A 19,840-nucleotide genomic window follows, 5' to 3' on the forward strand; every position below is an offset into this window, starting at 1 on the left:
GGAAATATGTATCCTTATTTTGCAGATGAGGATACTGAGGTACAAAGAAGTAACTTATCCAAATTCACAAAGTTAGTGAGTAATAGAGGTACGACTTGAACCCAGGTCTAATACCAAAGCTTCTATATGACTCTAGTGTAGTGGGTTGGCCCTGATACTCTGAAGCCTGGCTCCTTGACAGTAGACAAGTATGTGCCCACACTGCTGTCCAATCCTATGACAGAACAGCACTGCTGGCTTTCTACTTTGAAAGGGTGAGAGAAGGTGTATGGCTTATTCCTTACTAGTATCAGGTTCCTCCTTCTCAGCTTGAAGCTAAAAGGGGGCTAGCTCTGGAATGCCATACACAGGCTGCTTGACTGGCCTTTGTGGCCTTCTGAGGAGTTCTTGAACCCTGGAGCTTAGATCCATGTATTCTGAATCCTGTTCGCCTTCCACCCCCACCCCCTCAATAAAGCTCCCAAACCACCCCCAAGAGCTCTAGCATACTAAAGCCAAGACTCCTCTTTCAAGCAGAACCTAAGCAAAGGAACTTGAATGACAACCTGCCTCCAATGAAGCCTGAGGGAGGACTAGGTGACCTGGCAGCCCTCTCTGGCCTATTGCCAGCAAGCAACCCAGCCTCTCTGCATTTTAATGCTGAGGGAGCAAGGGAGCCTCTGCCATTGCCAACTAGAGTCTCTGGATACAATGGAAGGACAGAGGGAGGGGGGGAAGTTTGCGGTTCTTGGCATGAGCGAGCCAGTCTTCATTCTCACTGTTCAAAACCCAGCCTGTGTGGGGGAGGGGTGAACTGACTGATCCCCAGAGAAGACATCCTTTCCCATCAACCCGAACCTAGCCGTGAGACTTCCAATCACTTTTGGCATCAGCCAAAAGGTAGACAGGGAAATTCAATTAAGCCAACACCTAGCCCCCACTCCTCCCAGAGTCCTATGCTTTAGAGCTAAACTGACTCTACAACTTGTCAGCCAGCGCCCTTCTGCTGATGGTTAGAAATGGCATCTTTTTCATGTGTTAAGGTACACTTATATCATCATCCAAAACCCTGCACCCTAAAGATATGCACACCTCAAATGATTCTTAGAAAAAGATTTTAGATGCCCTGGGGACAGGGCAGCAGGAGTGATGCAAAGTAGCCAGAGGGATGCAAATCTCAGCATGTCCTGAATGAGCATATCCTGTCTGGGGTGATGGGGGAAGGGGATGGCTGCTGATGTCACACAGGATCCACAAAGCCCATGGGGACCCCTAGTCCAGAAACGGCCACCCTGCTCCCCAGAGTTCAGGAAGGAGCTTGCAACTGCATCGCATAGCTGCACCTTGCTGAAGTGGAAATGGGAGCACAAGAGGGAAAGGAGGCTGATGAATCAAGGCTGTACTCCCAGGGAGTTTGAGACTAAATGCTAGGCTTCCTCACACACAAAAACATACACACATCCCTTTCCAAGGGGCAGGCTGGGCCCCTTCTCACTGCCAAGTTACAAAGTTGTATGGTCACCTCCCCCCAGCTTCCCGCCAGTGCCCTCAGCCCTCGCCTCCCTGAGCCAGGACAAAGCCCTAGCAGTAACTAGGAGGGGAACAGGAGGAGGGACAGAGGAATGGGGAAGGCTGCACAAAGGAATTCCTCACCCCAAGCCCCCTGACGGCCAGCAAGTAAAGCAGCAGATCTGCTCTCCCTCCCCCTTCCTCCTCCTCCCTTCTTCCTACCCGGACTGGGCACAGGCCACAGAGCAACTGCAGGCCTTCGGAGAGGACCTGCACAGCCTCCTGTAGGTGGCAACAGTGCCACCTGTTTGACCAGTGGGGCTGAACCAAGGACTGGAAGAGGGAGGAGGCAGACAACTCGGAGAAGAGCTGGGAAGCAGTGCAGTGCAGAGCAGAGCTGCGGCTGAGAAAAGGTGTGAGGGCTTGGGAAGGCTGGGGGTCCATTCGGGTGGGGTGAGGCAGAGACTGGCTCCAAATGGCAGAGATTGATCCCAGGATGGCAGCACCCCTGCTTGGGGTTTTAAGGCTGCTCTGGTCCTGATCCCATCCTACAGACAGCCCCTGGAGGGAGGGAGGACTCTGGAAGGTAGTGCAGGAGGTGCAGACTGGAGCCCAGGGTAGGCTACTGTAATCCAGTCCTGGGATAGGAATAGGCAGGGGCTTCCCTTTGGGATGGCTTTATCCTAGGAGGGGGTTTCAGGGAGGAAAGAGGTTTCCCTTCCCCAGTCCTTCCCTCTTTCCCATCCCCACCCCCACCTCTCCATCCCCTACCCTAGCCTTCCTTTCCTAAGGGCAACAGAAGGTAAGGAGGGTAGTTTCAGGATCAGCTTTCTGTCTGCCACACCCTTCCCCCTTGCAGGTGCCCTGCCACTTTACCCTCCCCCCAAGACCCCACAGCCTTAGGGGAGCACGGAGGAGTTGTGTCCCTTAAGCCTCACACACAATTGAGATTCCTTTACATCTAGAAACCCAATTGTACTGACAGTCACTTGTATACACACACATACATCTGCCGACACAAATCACATACCCTCTCATGGAAAATCACGGTCCCATGCCCAGCCCAGTTTGGGGATCAGTAAGCCAGCAAACTTTCAACCAGACCCAGAAGCACAAGGTACAGGGATCCCCTGCCCCAAGACAACCGCACCCACCCACTCCCCACGCCCCCCCCCCACACACACAAACACACACGCACGCGTGCACTCTGCCCTATATTTGTTGTACTTTCACCGCAGCTAACTCAGAGGGTGGGGCCCTGAAAGGGCAAAGGTTGGGGACTGCGTTCCTGGCTGGGGTGGGAGGATGACGGGGCAGCAGGAACAGGACTGGGGCGGGAAGGCTTGGGTTTTTCAGGTGTGGGCGGGTAGGAAAAGGGTTCCTTGAGAAGGGCGAGGAGTAATCCAAGAAACCTGTATCTCTTAAGCCTTACTCTTATTGGCAGTGACCCCTGCCCCCTGGGAGGTGGAGACAGAAAATCGTTCAGTCTGGTCTTTGTGATGTGTGTAATCTCTGTATCCATAGCAACTGACCAACGAGCTGGGCCTCCCTTAGCCCCAGGTCAGAACCGAATCCTATGCTTTAGGTTACCCAGGGTTCATGGGGTGTAAGGCTCCCCAGTGTAGGTCTACCTCAACCTTAGCCAAATGTGCTTCAACCTGCTGAGCTGAGTTTGCCCCACTCTGGGCAGTTTCTCCTGAGTTGCGCAAGCGCTCCATCCCCAGAGCTGGATGCTGTTAATGGGGAGGGGTTGGAGAGAAGGAATGTGAATCCTGCTTGCAAAGAGGCAGAACCTCCTGGGCGTGCCACTGACTTTCCAGGTACCAAGATTAAAGGTAAAGAAACACCCGGAAGATTGTCCCCCTTTGCCAGACTTGGAGCTCTGGGCTGCTCATCTCACCCAATCTGGCACTCTGGGTCTGCCTCATGACCTCTGTTGCTAAGCAGCGGCCCAGGCCTCTGCTCCCCCCCAACCCCCAGGCTCCTCAGATACACTGGGAGGGTGGCTGGGATCTGCCCTCTGCCAGGATCCCTGATGGCCAAGTGTCCCTTCCCCCAGGCCCTCACCATGACTGAGTCCCCCAGCAGCTGCTCCGCCTGGGCCCGCTGCCTGCACTGCCTGTATAGCTGCCACTGGAGGAAATACCCCAAAGAGAGGATGCAAACCAGCAAGGTGGAGTAGGGATGGAGGGGGGAGGCTGGAAGTCAGAAGGCAGAGGCCTATTGGAGGGGATAAGGAGGCCTACTGTGCTCATATCATAGGCAGTGGGGGGTGGGGGGAAGGGGTTTCTCTCAGAAAGAAAATCTCAAACATGGAAAGAGCTGCCCCCAGAACAGAGCAGCCCAACGCATGGCAGGAAGCCCCCTTGTGCTGCCATCTGTTGGGAAATGCTGGGCTTGAGAAGGGAGCTGGCTGTGAGATTCTCTCCTGCTCCTTTGTAGTGCGACTGCATCTGGTTTGGCCTACTCTTCCTCACCTTCCTCCTCTCCCTGGGCTGGCTGTACATCGGGCTCATCCTTCTCAATGACCTGCACAACTTCAATGAGTGTGTCATGGACTACCCCCCACACCCCTCACCCCACCTTTCCTTAGCATCCATGTTAACTTACTCCCCACCATGGGTACCCTCCGGGTGCTCAGCCCCTCAAGCTCAGCTCTCCTGCTACCCAACCTCCCTAGAAAAATCCCTTCACGATATCTCCCCAACCCTTGGAGCTCCATGCAGGGCTTTCCTATTACACCGTTTTAATCCTCCTTCCAGGCCACCCACCCCAACTCCCCTCAGGCCACTATTGCCATCCCTTCCCCCCCTTGGACACCTCCCTCTCCCTCCCACAGATTCCTGTTCCACCGCTGGGGACATTGGATGGACTGGTCCCTGGCATTCCTGCTGGTCATCTCTCTACTCGTCATATATGCATCCCTGCTATTGGTGGGTCCGGGGACAGCCTGTCTAACCCCCAGCCCAACCCTGCCTTCCTGATCTGCTTGACCCCCTTGTTCTAGCCCTGGTCATTCAAGGGAGGGGGCTGGTTCTTGGGTAGGAGGGAGGTGTCAGCTTGGGAAGCCCACCTTAGTGACCTTGCTCTCCCTTAGCACCTCATTAGTCCCATTGCCCTCTGCCCCTCAGCTCCTGGCCCTGGTCCTCCAACTCTGTGGACAGCCTCTGCATCTGCACAGTTTCCATAAGGTATAGTGGGGATGGCAGTGGGTAGAAGATGGAGCCACTGGGACCCAGGGCTCAGCTGACTGTTTGCCGAGGACTTCACTACCATGTCCTCAGGGTCTACCCCAGGAGATCTGAAGTCCAGTAAATGTTGAGTGAAAGAATGATAGTGGATGAGTCAGGGGAAAGGAAGGGTGCTGTCTCCATAGAGTGAAGGGGCAACCCAGGTAGCCATGAGCCCAGGTTGACAGAGAGGGCCTCATTCATCCCTGGTCCCCCAGGTGTTTCTGCTCCTCATTATGCTACTTGTGGCTGCTGGCCTTGTGGGACTGGATGTCCAGTGGCAGCAGGAATGGCGTAGCTTACATCTGTCACTACAGGTGAGTAGCCAGTCTCCAACATATAGATGGAAACCTGGCCAGCAGCCAACCCCAGAACAGAGTTTGCTCCTTGGTCCCCTAAGAGAGCAAACTGCTCTGGACTCTAAACGTTAGGACCTAAGAGGAGAAGGAGGGGACACTAGGAAAAAGATCCCTCCTCACCAACTCTTGTCTACAGGCCACAGCCCCATTCCTTCATATTGGAGCAGTGGCTGGAATCACCCTCCTGGCCTGGCCTGTGGCTGATACCTTCTTCCGTATCCATCGAAGAGGTGCAAACTCCTCTCCCCACAAGCCTCCACCGGCAGCTGATGCTTTTGCCTCCCACCACCTGGGCCCTCTGCCCCTGCAATCTGCTTTCAGCCCTCAGAGCTTGCCCCTTCCCCTGTCTCCATAGCCTGTCCCCCATGCCCCACAGGTCCCAAGATTCTGCTATTGCTCTTATTTTTTGGAGCTGCCCTGGCCATCTACCTGGCCCCCTTATGCATCTCCTCACCCTGCATCATGGAACCCAGAGATTTACCCCCCAAGCCTGGGCTGGTGGGACACCGAGGGGCCCCCATGGTGAGTGTTGGGCAGAATGCTGGGAAGGTGGGTGAGGGTCTGCTCCTCCAGGCTACAGCAGTCAAGCCTGTGGGTTCCCAGGCTCCCACCCTTCCCTGCTACCTCCTCGCTGATCCTCTTTCCCAGCTGGCCCCCGAGAACACCCTGATGTCCCTGCGGAAAACGGCTGAATGTGGAGCTTCTGTGTTTGAGACAGACGTGATGGTCAGGTGAGGGAGGCTGGGGCTTAGGGGTCTGAGGAGCTGACAGCCATAGTGAGGGAGTTCAGGAGACAACTGTCAGCCCCAGAGCTTGGCCCTCTGACACCCTTTGTTCCCCCAGCTCCGACGGTGTCCCATTCCTCATGCACGATGAGCACCTGAGCAGGACCACGGATGTGGCCTCTGTGTTCCCAGCCCGAATCACAGCCCACAGCAGCGACTTCTCCTGGACCGAACTGAAGAGACTCAATGCTGGGGCCTGGTTCCTAGAGGTAAGGGCAGCCTTTGGGGAGAGACAGCCACCCCGACAGGCACTCACAGAGGGCAGAGTTCATTCCACTGATAAGCATTTGCTGAGCCCTTTGCTGGGCAACAGGAATACAGTCTCTGGCCCCAAGTCACTCCCACCTAGTAAAGAAGAGCACCTAGGCAACGCAGGATTAGAATATGAAGCCTAGAGCAATAAAAATAGTTACCAGGTAAAGAGGAAAGAAGTCACTGTTTGGCAATGTGGGTATGAGAAAGGATCAGGAGTTGCTTCACACAGGAGAGGATGGCTGCACAGACTATTAAATGAACAGGTTTTGCGTTTGTTTTTTTTAATAGACAGACAAGACAGGGAAAGGGAGTTCTAGTCAGAGGGACAAGCATGTGTGAAGTTCAGAAGTATGAAGAAGTGTGTTTTCAGGGACCAAAAAGTGGCTCTGTGTAACTGGAAAATGAACTTCCTGGGGCTGCTCTGGCAAAGTGAGCAGAGAGGCCTGGTCTCAAAGGGCTTTGAATGCCAGACCCAGAAGTGTGGAATTGAATCCTATAGGGAATGGAAAAGATGTATACAGATATTTTGTGTTTTCAGTCTCTCTTTTTCTGACTACAAAAGTAATGAATGTATATTGTTAAAAAGGAATGTGTTAGAGAAACATAGAAATTGAAAAGTCTACCATAATTCAACCCTTCTGAAATAGTCACTATTAACAGTTGGGTATACATATTTCTTCAAGGACATATACATATTTATTTTTATTTATAAATGTATATATATGTATACATATATTTATGTATATTTGCTTTTTTATTTTGCACAAATAGGATCACTGTACTTTTTTGCAACTTGCTTTTTTTTTTCATTTAATTCTGTATATTATGCTGTATCAAAGATTAAGAGCAAGGGCTGTCTGGATTTGAGCCCTGGTTCCACCTCTTACCAGCTCTGTGATCTGCCACCATTCCTTAATTTCTCTGTGCCTCAATTTTCTCATCTGTAAAATGGAAATAATAACAATACTCACCTTGTAGGGTTATGAGGAGGATTCAATAAGTTAATACACATAAAGCACTTATAACACTGCTTGGCACACAGTAAGTACTCAGTAAGTGTTAGCTAGTTTTTTCCATGTCAGTGGTCATTCACTGATAACAAGGGGAGCAGAGGAGAGTGGCAGAGGCTTGGAATAGGCACTGGGGTTGGGGGAGCGAGTAGAAGAGGGAGCAAATCAAGAACAAATAAAAGTGTGATCTATGTATCTTTTAAAAATAAATAAAAAATATGTTTTTAAAAAGAACAAGTAAAAGAATTGTTAAACAGAAAAAAAAGCAAAAAAAAGAGGATTCTAGTGGCATGAGTTCACATGGCATGCTCTGCCCATCCAGGGCAGTGCCCAATCCCCCAGGTATAGGGGCAGAGAAGGCAGATTGGAGGATTGAATCAGAATTTGGGATTTGCAGGGCAGGTGGGATGGTAACGGAGTTGAAGATGCTGTGGAAAAGTAGTTCAAGCTGTGGCTGGACTGCGGGTTGTAGAGGTGGCCACAAAAGGGCTGATAAATTGGGATGAAACCAAGGAGTCAAGGTCCCAGAGGTCTCCGTGAGAACAAAAGAGAAGGTGGAATGGGAATGCAGGACAAGATGTAAGAAGATGGGAAGGTGGGAGATTGGAGTCACTGAGTAATGTATTAGGGGGTCTGGAAGAAGGCTACAGCTTAGAAAAAAAAAGAACTTGGTTCAGCTGTGGGCAGAAGCCAGGCACCAAGTAGGTGAAATGAGTGACAATGGTGAGGATGAGGGGATGACCTGGAGGCTTCCTCTGGTCTTGAAATAATTTTCCTGTCTTTCTAGAGGCAACCCTTCTGGGGGGCTAAGCGGCTGTCAGGCCCTGATCAGAAAGAGGCTGAAAATCAGACAGTACCAGCATTAGAAGAGCTATTGAAGGAAGCTGCAGTCCTCAACCTTTCCATCATGTTTGATTTGCGCCGACCCCCACGAAACCACACATACTATGACACTTTTGTGAACCAGACCTTGGAGACTGTGCTCAATTCAAGCGTGCCACAGACCATGGTGATGCTGCCAGGATCCCCCTGGGCCCCCTTTCAGTCCTCTCCCCATCCTGCCTTCCCTAGGTTGTGATGATAATTTTGAGGCTACCTCCTGCCCCTGAGCCCTGCCCTAGCCTACATACCCCATTTTGTGGTCAAATCTCACTGCTCCTGCCTCCCCCCTGCAAGCCTTCCTATGTCTTCCCCAGCTTCATGCCCATCCTCTCTGAACCACAGGTCCTTTGGTTACCAGATGAAGATCGGGCTAATGTCCAACAGCGAGCACCCAGAATGCGCCAGATATATGGACAGCAGGGGGGCAACAGAACTGAGAGGCCCCGGTTTCTCAACCTCCCCTATCAAGACCTGCCACTATTGGATATCCAGTGAGTACCAGAGGACAGGAACTGAGGGGATCACATGAGGCTTTCAAGTGGGGAAGGACCAATGCATAGAAGGCAGAGGCCATTCATTCATTCACTCACCTACTCATACAAGTATTTTTTGAACACCTACAAATGTGTCAGGCACTATTTACTCCAAGCTTTGGGTATACAACATGAATAAGACAGACAAGGTCCCTGCTTTCATGGAATTTATGAACTAGTGAAAGAGACAGATGATAAATTGCTGAATAAAATACATGCATACCTGGAGAGTGATGAGTGTTATGAAGACAATAAAGCAGAGAGTTGTGATAGAGTGGTTGGGATTGGAAGCAGGGGACTTAGGAAGAGGAGTTAAAGAGGTAATGTCTGAACTGAGACCTAAATGATCATAGGCAGCCAAAAATGAAAAGATCTGCAGAAGAGCAGGGACAGAAGTCTAATGTACAAGGTGAAAATGAGGCTGGAGAGGTAGGCAGGGGCCAAAATGGATAGGACATTATAGGCCATGGGAAAGATTTTTGCTTTTATTCTATACTAAAGAGTTTGATGCAACAGAGAATGAATGCAAGGAAGAGAGGGGCAAGAGTCCCAGATGTGAGTTGGGGTCTGGAAGCAGCCAGTAAATATGATGGACTTCAAAGCATGAAGTTGCCAAGTCTCTTATTATGTCCTTGTGGTCAAATAAAAAAAAAACTGGACTGAATAACAGCCCAGTTATCATAAATATTTCAAGGACCTTCCCCAAGTTTTCACCATGGAGGGAGACATAACACAGGGTTTGGCCCTAACCTCAGTCTTGTCTTAGTTAACATAGATTGCTGATCATGTTTCTGAAAGACATGAATTGGTAGCAGATACACTAATTCAATGATGAAATCAATTCCCAGAAAGGTCAAATACTCTAAGATGATGGGCCAAATATACCAATATAAAATGTGATGGGGATAAATATAAAAAACTATATTTAGAGCCCAAAAGAAGTTCCATTGCACCAAGACAAGAGAGGAGACCCTGGCATCAGCAGGAACATGTGTTTTAAAGACCAGGGCTTTGAACAGTACAGAGTGTGAGTCATCAGTGGGATGTGACATTCCCAAAAGCTAACCTGACCCTAGACTGCATTCATACAGGTATACTGTCCAGAAGGCAGGAGGAGTTAGTTTTGCTCGACTCAAACCTGGTCCAAAGACACCATGTTTAGATGCAAGCCCAAATTTTGACAGGAATATTAATAAGTTGGAGGATGACAAGAATGGTGAAGGGAATAATAGCCCAAGTTCCCCCAAGGTTGAAGGAACTTGGGCTGTTAGACATGGGAAAGAAGACCCAGGTGGACATGGTCTCTGTTCTGCAGGCCTCTGAAAGACACAGGGAAGAAACATATCCGTGTGTCCCCCAGATGACAAAACTGGGACCCATGGGTAGAACCCACTGGGAGACAGAGTTCAGTTACACAAAGAAAATAACTTTTGGTCAGGGGCTGCTCTGCAAAGGTAGAAAGGCTACCTCTTGTCAGTGACACTGTGGATTCTAGCACAGGCAGGGGGGCTGCCTCCTATGCCTCATGTCCCACAATTCTGAAGATTCTCTGTTTTTTTCCCATCTCCATAGGGCCCTGCACCAGGATAATGTCTCGGTGAACCTATTTGTAGTGAACAAGCCCTGGCTCTTCTCCCTACTGTGGTGTGCAGGGGTGGATTCAGTCACCACCAACGACTGCCAGCTGCTTCAACAGATGCATTCCCCTGTCTGGCTTATTGTAAGGACTCTGTGACTGTTACCCCTTCTCTCCTCCTCTCATCTTTCATTCTCTGTTACCCTGTCCCTCTCTTTCTTACTGATTTCCCCCCATATACTACCCTTGGGGCTCTGGCCACTGACGGGGGCCTTCTCCTATTCCCATAGCCCCCTCAAAATTACCTAATGATGTGGATCATTACCAATTGTGTCTCTACCCTGCTACTTTTGTGGACCTTCCTCCTCCAAGGGTGAGTATTTTGTGCCTCAGGTCTCTGGGATCTCACTCTCCCCAGGCCCCTGGTGATGGGACTGATTCAGAATTAGATATGCTGCTTGGGGGTTGGGGTTTGATCTGGTTGTTTTCTTTGTGAGCCTTGGACTCTTCCTTCTACCCCTAAATCAGCTTAAACCTGAGACAGGCAGGTTGGGGGAAAGTAGGGTCAGGAGTTCCTGCATAAGGCTGGCTGAACTCAACAATGAGAAGTTTTTCTCCCTATAGGAGATATGCTAAGAAGAGAGAGAGAACTGGTAAGAACTTTTCCCCCCTCACCTCATTTTCCCCTCCTCTAGCCTTCCCCTGGCTCATTCCCTACATGTGCGACCCTCTGTTCCCCCTTCCCCAGGATTAGAAACAGCAGTGCTGCTGACTAGGATCAACAATTTCATAATGGAATGAATGCCCTGCCCTGGCCCCTCACCAGCTGGAGCCTGGAGTCTGTCTGCCTTGGCCAATAGTGAGGAAAGAAGAATGACTGAGGTGGAGTGTCAAGGGGGAGGGGGGAGGTTGGAGTAGAGGGCTGGTGTGTGAGGAACTTTGGCAACCGGAGGTTTTGAACCATGAGGGTCCTCCCTGTGCCCACATGGTGGGCAAGCCCCAGGCTGCCATAGAATCTACTCCTCTTGGAATTTTGACCTGAGGTGGTTGGGAAGACAGTGAGTCATGAGAAGTTTCTCCCAAAATGAAACTAGAACAGAGGAGTGAAAGGGAGACTGCCAAGATAATGTTTCAGACCTGTGTGCACGTGTTCGTGTATAGAAGGCACAGGGTGTGTCAGGGGTGGGACGGCTTGGAACAGCGACTGAAGGAGATAACAAAATGACTTTTCCCAGATAACTGTAAGATGATGAAGACACCACCACTCTGCACGGTCTCCCCTTATCCCTGCAGTTTAGCTGCTTTCCTGCCTAGAGGCTGGGAGCTAAAAAGCCCTCCAGCCATGTAATTCTGTGCCTACAGATGGGCTTTTTTGCTGGGCACAGCCTTTTCTTCAATCAGGTGTGTTCCTGTATCTTGTCTGTAAATCTGCTAATGAATGATTTTAATTCTCACTTGGTCACCGTCTACTCCTTTCAGCGTTGGGGCTGGGAGAAGGATACACCTTCCATACAGGATTAGAAATGACATAACATTGGGGGGGGTCATTTTGGGGGCAATTCATGGGTCGGGGGTGTGAGGAGAACCACCTGAGGCAAGGAAGGGCTTGAAGAGCAAAGCCAGAGAGAAGCCGCTGCGCAGGTGGTTCCCGGTGGTCGAGGCGCTCTGTGCAGAGTTGCGCTGTAGCGCCACCTTGTGGTCATCTCCCCCCAGCAAAGGGCCGCTTCCGTCACCGTGACGTATTTGCTGAATACCACCTGTTCCCCGAGCCAGCTGGGGACCTTTGTCCTTGACTTCGGACCCTGGTCACGGTCCGATTTCTACAAGTTTTTTGCTTCTCTGGGCTGCGCGCGCAGGCTCTGGTTCCCGGCCCAGTTTTCCCCTCGAGGATCAAGTTTCCTAGTGTGTTTGCTCCCCGTGGGCCCTGGGGCTAAGCGGTTGAGGTTGTCAGAGTGGAGCTGGTCGTGGATGAGTCTGGTCGATATCTGTGTGTGTTGGGGGTGTGGGACTAAGGCAAAAGTGGGGATCCGGAGTGGGGCTCTGACTGTACAGTCCCCCTTCGCACCAACATTTGCCCTGGCCTCGTGTCTCTACACAAAGGGAAGTCGAATTAAGGTGCTGGCGAGGTCAGGAAGTTCGGCTCCCCCTTCCTCCTCGCTCTCCAGATTGGGACATAGGATAGTACTAGCACCTCCGCACCAAAGAAAAAAAATACAAAAAAACTCCGTCTCTCAGTCTCTGGGCAGCTGAGGAAACTACAATTCCCAGGATGCCCCTTGACCACTTCCGGTCTTGGGATTGACGGAGGCGAGTTTGACTGTGTGTTCCTGCCCCCTCCTCCAGGACCCCTCCCCTTCCTTTCTCTCGCCGCCCCGTCCCCGCGAGGAACACACATACGCACACGCACACACACAGGCACACACAGAGACAGGCACAGACAGACCCGCATCCGCGCCAACATTACCTGGCCTGCAGCTGGCGGCGGTGGGCGGGGGTACGGGCGCGCGCCGGGCGGGGAGAAAGGAGGCGCACTGGGAACCACGCCGCTACTGCTGCCCTAGTCCGGGTCTTCTCCCGGCTCCACGCCGCCTTGTACCCTGCAGGTCTCCTTGGCACCCTGCGTTTCCAAGCTGCGTCTTAGTTTTCCGCATTTCCCTATCCCGCCCTTCAGTCAGGCGAACCACCGGCCTCATCTCTGGAGCAGCAGCCCACTGACACTGCTGAGCTCTCGTCCTCTCAGCTTGTACCTCCTGCCCACAGCCCTGCTTTACTGTTCCCGCCCAGTCTCCCAGCCTCACCTGTCGACCTCACCCTGACAATCTCCAGCGTTTCCACTCCGCAACTCCAACCTCCCAGCTCCCAACTACAGTCTAACCTCAGCATTCAAACTCCCAGCCAGAATGCCGAGACGGCCAGGACCCAGCCCTAGCCCCTAGTTTTCAATACATCAGCCCTGAGCCTTTGCCACTGCAAATTCTTACTCTCTTCCCAGGAGAACTGAACAAGTGTGGAACACGTATCCTCTATCCTGAATTGGAGACTGAGGCTGACCCAAACTTGAGGGCGATGGACCAGGGATTGCTGTTCATTGGGGTTCGGGTGCAGTTGTTCTTCATTATTTTTAGCTGCTGACTCAGAGCTCCTGGCATCTGGGTTTGGGGCTAGCAGGCTGGGTTAGGGGACTATTAATAGAGCCGAGGAACAGTCCCAACCCAGTTCAGTTCGGAAGCACCTGGAGCAAGGAACCTCAACTACCATGCCCTGAGGAGATGTTGTGGACTGAGGCAGTGGCTGGACCAGACTCTCTCTGACTGCCAGTTACCTCAGCCTAGCATCTCTACCTCGGGATTCTTGGGGGAAAGCCCACAATGGGACTCCCGGGCACAGCACTCCTCTAAGCTTGCCTTGGCTTGGGATTCTGCCATAATGAAGCTCCTTGTATATTAGCTGAGAGAGAGGAAACAGTCCTAAGATAACCCTGAGATGTAGGGGCTATTGTGGCCACAGCTTTGTCTAGCCTGGGCCTACTCCTGAGCCAGAATGCTAGGTTGCTGGGAGGAAAAGCTGTGAATTTCTGGTCCTCAAAGCCCTCAAAAGAACAAAGTGCTTTAGCATGGCCTAGACAAAGGGGACACGAGCTGGGGATTCCCAAAGGAGGCACAGTACTAAGAAGCAGCCAAGTTCTGTGTTTATCACCCCCCCACACTCTCTTTATTTCTTCCCCTCTTTTTGGTTCTGTCCTCACCCACAGGGTTCCACAGACCTCACAGTCTCTCCCTTCTCTGTAGAGAAACCTGATTCAGGAAAGTCACCAAGAAACTTTTTCTCACAGAGGTATAAATGATCCTTTATATATTGACATTCCCAGGATCCTTTTTATCTTAATGAGCTAAAGTAGCAGTTTCCTAACCCAAACATTGGGAATGGGTGGGGAAATCTTGACACCTTACTGGACTAATTGCCAAAATTTTCCCCAGCCATCCCAATTTGCTAGCATTCCATTGATGTATGATGCACACCTACAGCAGTGCTCCCACAGCAGAGACTTCTGCTTTCAGCCACCCTGGTCTCCAGTCCCCAGATGAAACCACACCACGTGGGGACAAGGGTGATCTTTTCTCCACACATACAAAGACTGGGGTCACCAGATAAAGCTCTACTTTCACGAATGAGCCCAGATTGTCAGACAGCAGCAGGCCACGCTGCCTCCATCCCGCCTATTTGCTGAGGGCACTGGAGAGACGTTGTATGAAGAGAGAAAGGGTCTCTCTCCGCCTCCTAAATCCCTTCCTGAACTCCATCCATAGACTTTGTCTCCACACAGACCGCCCAGTTGCCTAGCAACCACAGCCGCCTACAAGGATGTGTAGTTGCTCTTAGCCTATAGGGGGTGCCTGTCTCCCTGAGGCCCCAGGCTGCAGCACTGGTGGTAGGGACGGGATTCCCTTGTCAGTGTCACAATGTCTCCGTTTTGTAGACTCAGTCCAGTTTGAGTCTCAGAGAGCCTGTAGAGTGGGGATAGGCTCACTCTGAATCTAAAGGGATTTTACTCAGATTCATTCTTTGACCAGTCCATAGGGATGGAGACTGGGAAGGGCACTTTGACCCTCTCCATTTACCCCAGGCTTAGGAACACTTTCCTCAATCAGAGCAGTTCAGTAGTCCCAGACTATAGGAGACTTTTTTCCTGAGTCACTTTTAGGATGTAGGAAAGGAGTTGAGCACTCTCTGTTGGCAAATTGCTGAGCATGCAAAAGACTTTAAGCTCCTGGTTACCCTCCTAGCCTAAACTTGGTCATTAAGGGAGATAGTCATTCATTCATCCATTCAACTATAATAACTAACACTGATTTACTAGGTACCAGGTCCTGTGCTAAGTGCTCTACATTTAATACTCACAAAACAAAACCCTTATGATTATTTCCATTTCATAGATAAACTGAAGCACAGAGAAGTTAAGTAACACCCAAGGTCATGCAGCTAGTGGCTTAGTTGGGTCTGCTTGAGCATCCACTGTGTGCCAAGGTCCAGGAATACAGAAAAAATAAGGTACTTCTCCCTTTTTTCCATCTAATGAACACATAGTCTCCCTTCAAGACCAAATTAAAATAGTCACATCCTTTGTGAAACCTTCCCTAAGTCTCTGCTCCCCCCCACACACACACACAGACAAGCAGAACTGATAACTTGTTTTTCTGATCACTCTACTAAAATGGTACTTTTCACAGGTATTTTAATGATCTGCTTCCATAGTTCTCTAACTTCGAATTCCTTGGTAGCAGGGCTTATGTACTATTCATCTTCACTTGGATGTCTAATAGACATCACAAACTCAACATGTCCAAATCTGAGCACCTGATCTTTTCCCCCAAAATGGCCCATCCTAAAGTCATCCTCATCTCAGTTGGCATTTTCATCTTTCCAGTTGTTCTGACCAAATAAACCTTAGAATCACATCACATATCCAACCCATCAGCAAATCCTATTGGCTCTGTCTTGAAAATATATCCAGAATCCAACCACTTCTCATCACCTCAGGTGCTACCTTCCTGGTCCAAACCACCATCATCTCTCACCTGGATCACTGCAGCCTAGTGTCCTGATGGGTTTTGCTATTTCCACCCTTGCCTGCTATAGCCTATTCTCCATACAGAAGCCAGAGTGATCCTGCTAAACCAACTCAGATCATGTTGGCTCTCGGCTCAAAACCTTCCAATAGCTTCCCACCTCCCTCAGCTTAAAGCCAAATTCCTTATAAAAGTCTATGAGGCCCCACATAATCTGGTTTCCTATTGAATCTCTGATCTCATCCCTAGTACTCTCCCCCTCACTCTGTTCTAGCCACCTGATTCTCCTTGCTCTCCCTTGAACATGCCAGGTTCAATCCTTACTTAGGCTGTTCCCTTTTCCAGGTATACTCTTTCCCCAGATACCTACATGATTCACTTCCTTACCTCTCTCAAGTCTTTGCTCCAATGTCACTTTTTCAGTGAGACTTACCCTGACCAACCTGTTTAAGATAGGCTCTATCCTAATTTCCAGTCCACAGTAAATACAGGAGATAGAGGAGCAAGATAAATGATACCATGAGGAAAAAAGACAGAAAAATCCAGGCTTGGAACATTCTACATAACAACTGAACTGAACTCTTCAAAAAGTCAATGGCGGCATTTAAAAAAATGGATGGAATACAAAATAGGTACAGCCACTTTAGAAGACAGTTTAGCAATTTCTTACAAAGTTAAACAGGCTTACCACAAGATTGTGCTCCTAGGTATTTACCCAAATGAGTTGAAACCTGATGAACATGAAAAAATGTACATACAAAAGTTTATAGCAGCTTATTGGTAATTGCCAAAAATGGAAGCAACCAGGATGCTCTTAAATAGGTGAAGAGATAAACAAACTGTAGTGCATTCATACAATGGAATATTATTCAGAGATAAGAATAAATGAGCTTTCAAGCCACAAAATACATGTAGAAATATTTTATTAAATTCAAACTTTACTTCAAATTCAGAAAATAAAATAACAGATAAAAGGCAGCTCAGCAAGTTATGAAAGCATTACCCCTAAAAAGTTCTGTCCAGGCCCTTTATCTCATCTAATTCCAGCAACAAACTCAGTGTTTACAAAGATACACAGATGAACATTTTTTAGTTAAATGACATAGTCAAGGGGGAAGTAGATGTCGCTCAAGCAATTGGACTCCTACCTACTAAGTGGGAGGTCCTGGGTTTGGTTCCCAATGCCTGCTGGCGAAGAGGAGCAAGACAGTGATCTGGCACAACAGGCAGTCATGGCGAGCTGACACAACAAGATGATGCAACAAGGAGACACAAAGAGAAAGGGCAATGAGAGACACAACAAAGCAGGGAGCTGAGATTGCTCAAGCAATTGAACTCCTCTCTCCCACAGGGGAGGTCACAGGTTTGGTTCCTGGTGCCTCCAAAAGAGAAGAGAAGCAGACACAGAGAGTACATAACAAATGGACACAGAGAGCAGACAGTGAGTGCAAAACAATGAGGGTGGGGGGAATAAGTAAAAACAAGTCTTTAAAAAAATGACATAGTCATGGTCTCCTTATTGATGGAAAAAAATGAAGAGAAAAAATGCTTAATCATATTCATATCTCACAAAACCAAACCCTGTATTCTCTTTTTTTAACTTCAGCATTATACAGTACTTCCTTTGCTTTTGCTACACAACATTACAATATTGTTAGCTATAGTCTATAAATTACATTAATTATATCATCCCCATGTATCACCATATGCTTAACACCTTGTAGTAGAGGAACCATGGAGGAATCTTAAATGCATAATGTGACATGAAAGAAGCCAGCCTGAAAAGACTACATGCTGTATGATTCCAACTACATGCCATTCTGGAAAAGGCAAAGCTACAGAGAGAGTAAAAAGGTCAGTAGCTGCCAATGGTTCATGGGGAGGAGGGAAGGATGAATGGGTGGAGCCCAGGGCAGTTTTTGGGCAGAAAAATATTCTATATGATACTATAATGGTGGATACATGATATTATGCATTTCTTCAAAATCCATGTAACTACCCAACAGAGTGAACTCAAATGTAAACATGGGACTTTAGTTAATAATGTTTGAATATTGGTTCATCAATTCTAATAAATGTACCACATAATGCAAGATGTTAATAATAGGGGAAACTGTGCAGGCATAGGGGGTATGGGGGAAAGGGGTACTCTGTACATCCTGCACGGGTTTTCTGTAAACCTAAAACTACTCTAAAAGATGGAGGGACTTCCAGTTCTGGACCAGGTTGGATTAGACACACTTCTCCCTACTCCTCTCACTAAGTACAGCTAAACAAACATAAGACTCTGAAAGGTAGAGGGAAGAAGGGACTGGCTAAGGACCCCAGTGACCTGAGTAATGACATGGTGGTGGGGAGTTCCCTGGGTTTTCTTGTTGACTCATAAATCCTGGATTGGGTGCTGCAGAAGGCAGCAACCTGGAAATGCCAAAGGGTACCAGCGGGGGTGGGGGGTGGAAGATAGGGAGGGAGTCTCTTTTTCTCTAGCCAAAAGACCAAGAAATAGGCAGCCTATCCAGACAGAAAACTTTTAGACAATCACACAACTGCTATCAAACACCACAGGAAAAAAAACTGCAACCCCATCTCTACCCCCACCAGCAAAGGCCAAGTAGAGAGCCTAGACTTCCACTCTCGCCGGGCTCACCACCTCCATCCCACCCCCAACTCCCAGGAGTTGTGTCAGAGAAGGTTGAGTAGGGAGCCTGGAATTCCATCCCTGCCAGGGAAGCAACAAGGTACCCCTCCCCACTGGGGTGGTGTCAGAGTGTCAGAGAAGGCCTAGTGGAGAGTCAGGACTATCACTATGACTCAGCATTAATGAGGCTGCCACCCTTCCCCACACCCCAGTGTCAATGGAAGCCACCTGGGGAGCAGTAATGAGGTACTACAACTCCTCCCAGCCAAGGCGTTATCAGTGGAAACCTAGTGGGGAGCTGGAATCCCAACACTGCCCAGATGTAATGAGGAGCCTTCACCTTCAGTGTCAACGGAGGCTCAGTAGGGAATTTGAATGTCTACCCCTACCTGAAAATGTCAAAAAAAGCTCACTAAAAACAAAATATTTAAATAAGGTCCAGAATCTCATAACAGAATGTCTTAGTCATCCGAAGGGGTGCTAATGCAAAATACCAGAAATCAGTTGGTTTTTATAAAGGGTATTTATTTGGGGTAGGAGCTTACAGATAATAGGCCATAGCTCATAAGTTACTTCTCTCACCAAAGTCTATTTTCATGTGTTGGAGCAAGATGGCTGCTGACGTCTGTGAGGGTGCAGGCTTCCTGGGTTCCTCCCTTCCAGGGTCTTGCTTCTCTCTGCATTCAGGGTTCCTCTCTTCCCAGGGCTTGCTTCCCTTTACTCTATGTGCTTACTTCCTGGGGCTCCAGCTTAAGGCTTCAGCATCAAACTCCAACATCAAAAACCCTCAACTCTGTCCCTTGCCATGTTTTTTATCTGCCCTAATGATGTGACCCAATCAAAGCCCTAATCATAACTTAATCATGCTCAGGTACAGGCCAGATTACAAACATAATCCAATATCTGTTTTTGGAATTCATAACCATATCAAACTGCTACACAGAATAACCTTAATGTCCAGGATACAGTAAAAACTTACTCATCATACCAAGAACCAGGAGAACTTCAGATTGAAAGGGGAAAGTATGCTTAACAGACACTAACACTGAGATGACAGACATGTGGCAATTATCTGACAAGGATTTGAAAACAGTCAACATAAAAAAATGCTTCAACAAGCAAATTATGACTAAAGTTGATACAATCATGAACTAGAAATTTCTTTCTCAGGAAGAAATAGAAGCTGTAAAGAAGAATCAAGTACAAATTTTAGAATAGAAGAATACAATAACTAAATTTTAAAAGGCCATGGGGGGAAGTGGACTTGGCCCAGTGGTTAGGGTGTCCATCTACCACATGGGAGGTCTGCGGTTCAAACCCCAGGCCTCCTTCACCCATGTGGAGATGGCCCACGCACAGTGCTGAGGCACACAAGGAGTGCCATGCCACGCTGGGGTGTCCCCTGCATAGGGGAGCCCCACGCGCAAGGAGTGCGCCCCATAAGGAGAGCCGCCCAGTGCGAAAGAAAGTGCAGCCTGCCCAAGAATGGCACCACACACACACAGAGCTGACACCAC

The 19,840-nt window shown here is 49.2% G+C and overlaps 1 protein-coding gene across 4 annotated transcripts; it reads left to right on the forward strand.

Moving 5' to 3' along the window:
- Positions 1 to 1,544: 1,544 nt before the first annotated feature.
- On the forward strand, positions 1,545 to 11,572 carry GDPD2 (glycerophosphodiester phosphodiesterase domain containing 2). Of its 4 annotated transcripts, none has more exons than XM_058291210.2 (17): positions 1,545 to 1,901; positions 3,179 to 3,323; positions 3,548 to 3,661; positions 3,931 to 4,034; positions 4,328 to 4,421; positions 4,620 to 4,679; positions 4,937 to 5,035; positions 5,214 to 5,307; positions 5,454 to 5,599; positions 5,726 to 5,808; positions 5,921 to 6,071; positions 7,915 to 8,136; positions 8,352 to 8,500; positions 10,115 to 10,262; positions 10,409 to 10,491; positions 10,743 to 10,771; positions 10,867 to 11,572. In XM_058291210.2, the coding sequence occupies exons 3-17, from the start codon at positions 3,557 to 3,559 to the stop codon at positions 10,917 to 10,919; spliced, it is 1,620 nt and encodes a 539-aa protein (XP_058147193.1). In that variant the 5' UTR covers positions 1,545 to 1,901; positions 3,179 to 3,323; positions 3,548 to 3,556; the 3' UTR covers positions 10,920 to 11,572. The 4 variants fall into 4 exon arrangements, with proteins under 4 accessions (XP_058147193.1, XP_058147194.1, XP_058147196.1 ...); XM_058291212.2 differs by having other exon boundaries at positions 1,812 to 1,901; positions 3,179 to 3,308; XM_058291211.2 differs by lacking the exon at positions 3,179 to 3,323 and having other exon boundaries at positions 1,803 to 1,901.
- Positions 11,573 to 19,840: the final 8,268 nt, after the last annotated feature.

This window comes from Dasypus novemcinctus, chromosome X, assembly GCF_030445035.2.
Source record: "Dasypus novemcinctus isolate mDasNov1 chromosome X, mDasNov1.1.hap2, whole genome shotgun sequence".
Taxonomy (NCBI): domain Eukaryota; kingdom Metazoa; phylum Chordata; class Mammalia; order Cingulata; family Dasypodidae; genus Dasypus; species Dasypus novemcinctus.

What these genes read in the sequence shown, in the direction of transcription:
- GDPD2 (XM_058291210.2), top strand. Translation starts at nt 3,557, where the DNA reads ATGACTGAGTCCCCCAGCAGCTGCTCCGCCTGGGCCCGCTGCCTGCAC. An exon ending in GACCTGCACAACTTCAATGA is followed by an intron (nt 4,035 to 4,327) that starts GTGTGTCATGGA and finishes TCCCTCCCACAG; the next exon opens with ATTCCTGTTCCACCGCTGGG. An exon ending in CTGCCACTATTGGATATCCA is followed by an intron (nt 8,501 to 10,114) that starts GTGAGTACCAGA and finishes CCATCTCCATAG; the next exon opens with GGCCCTGCACCAGGATAATG.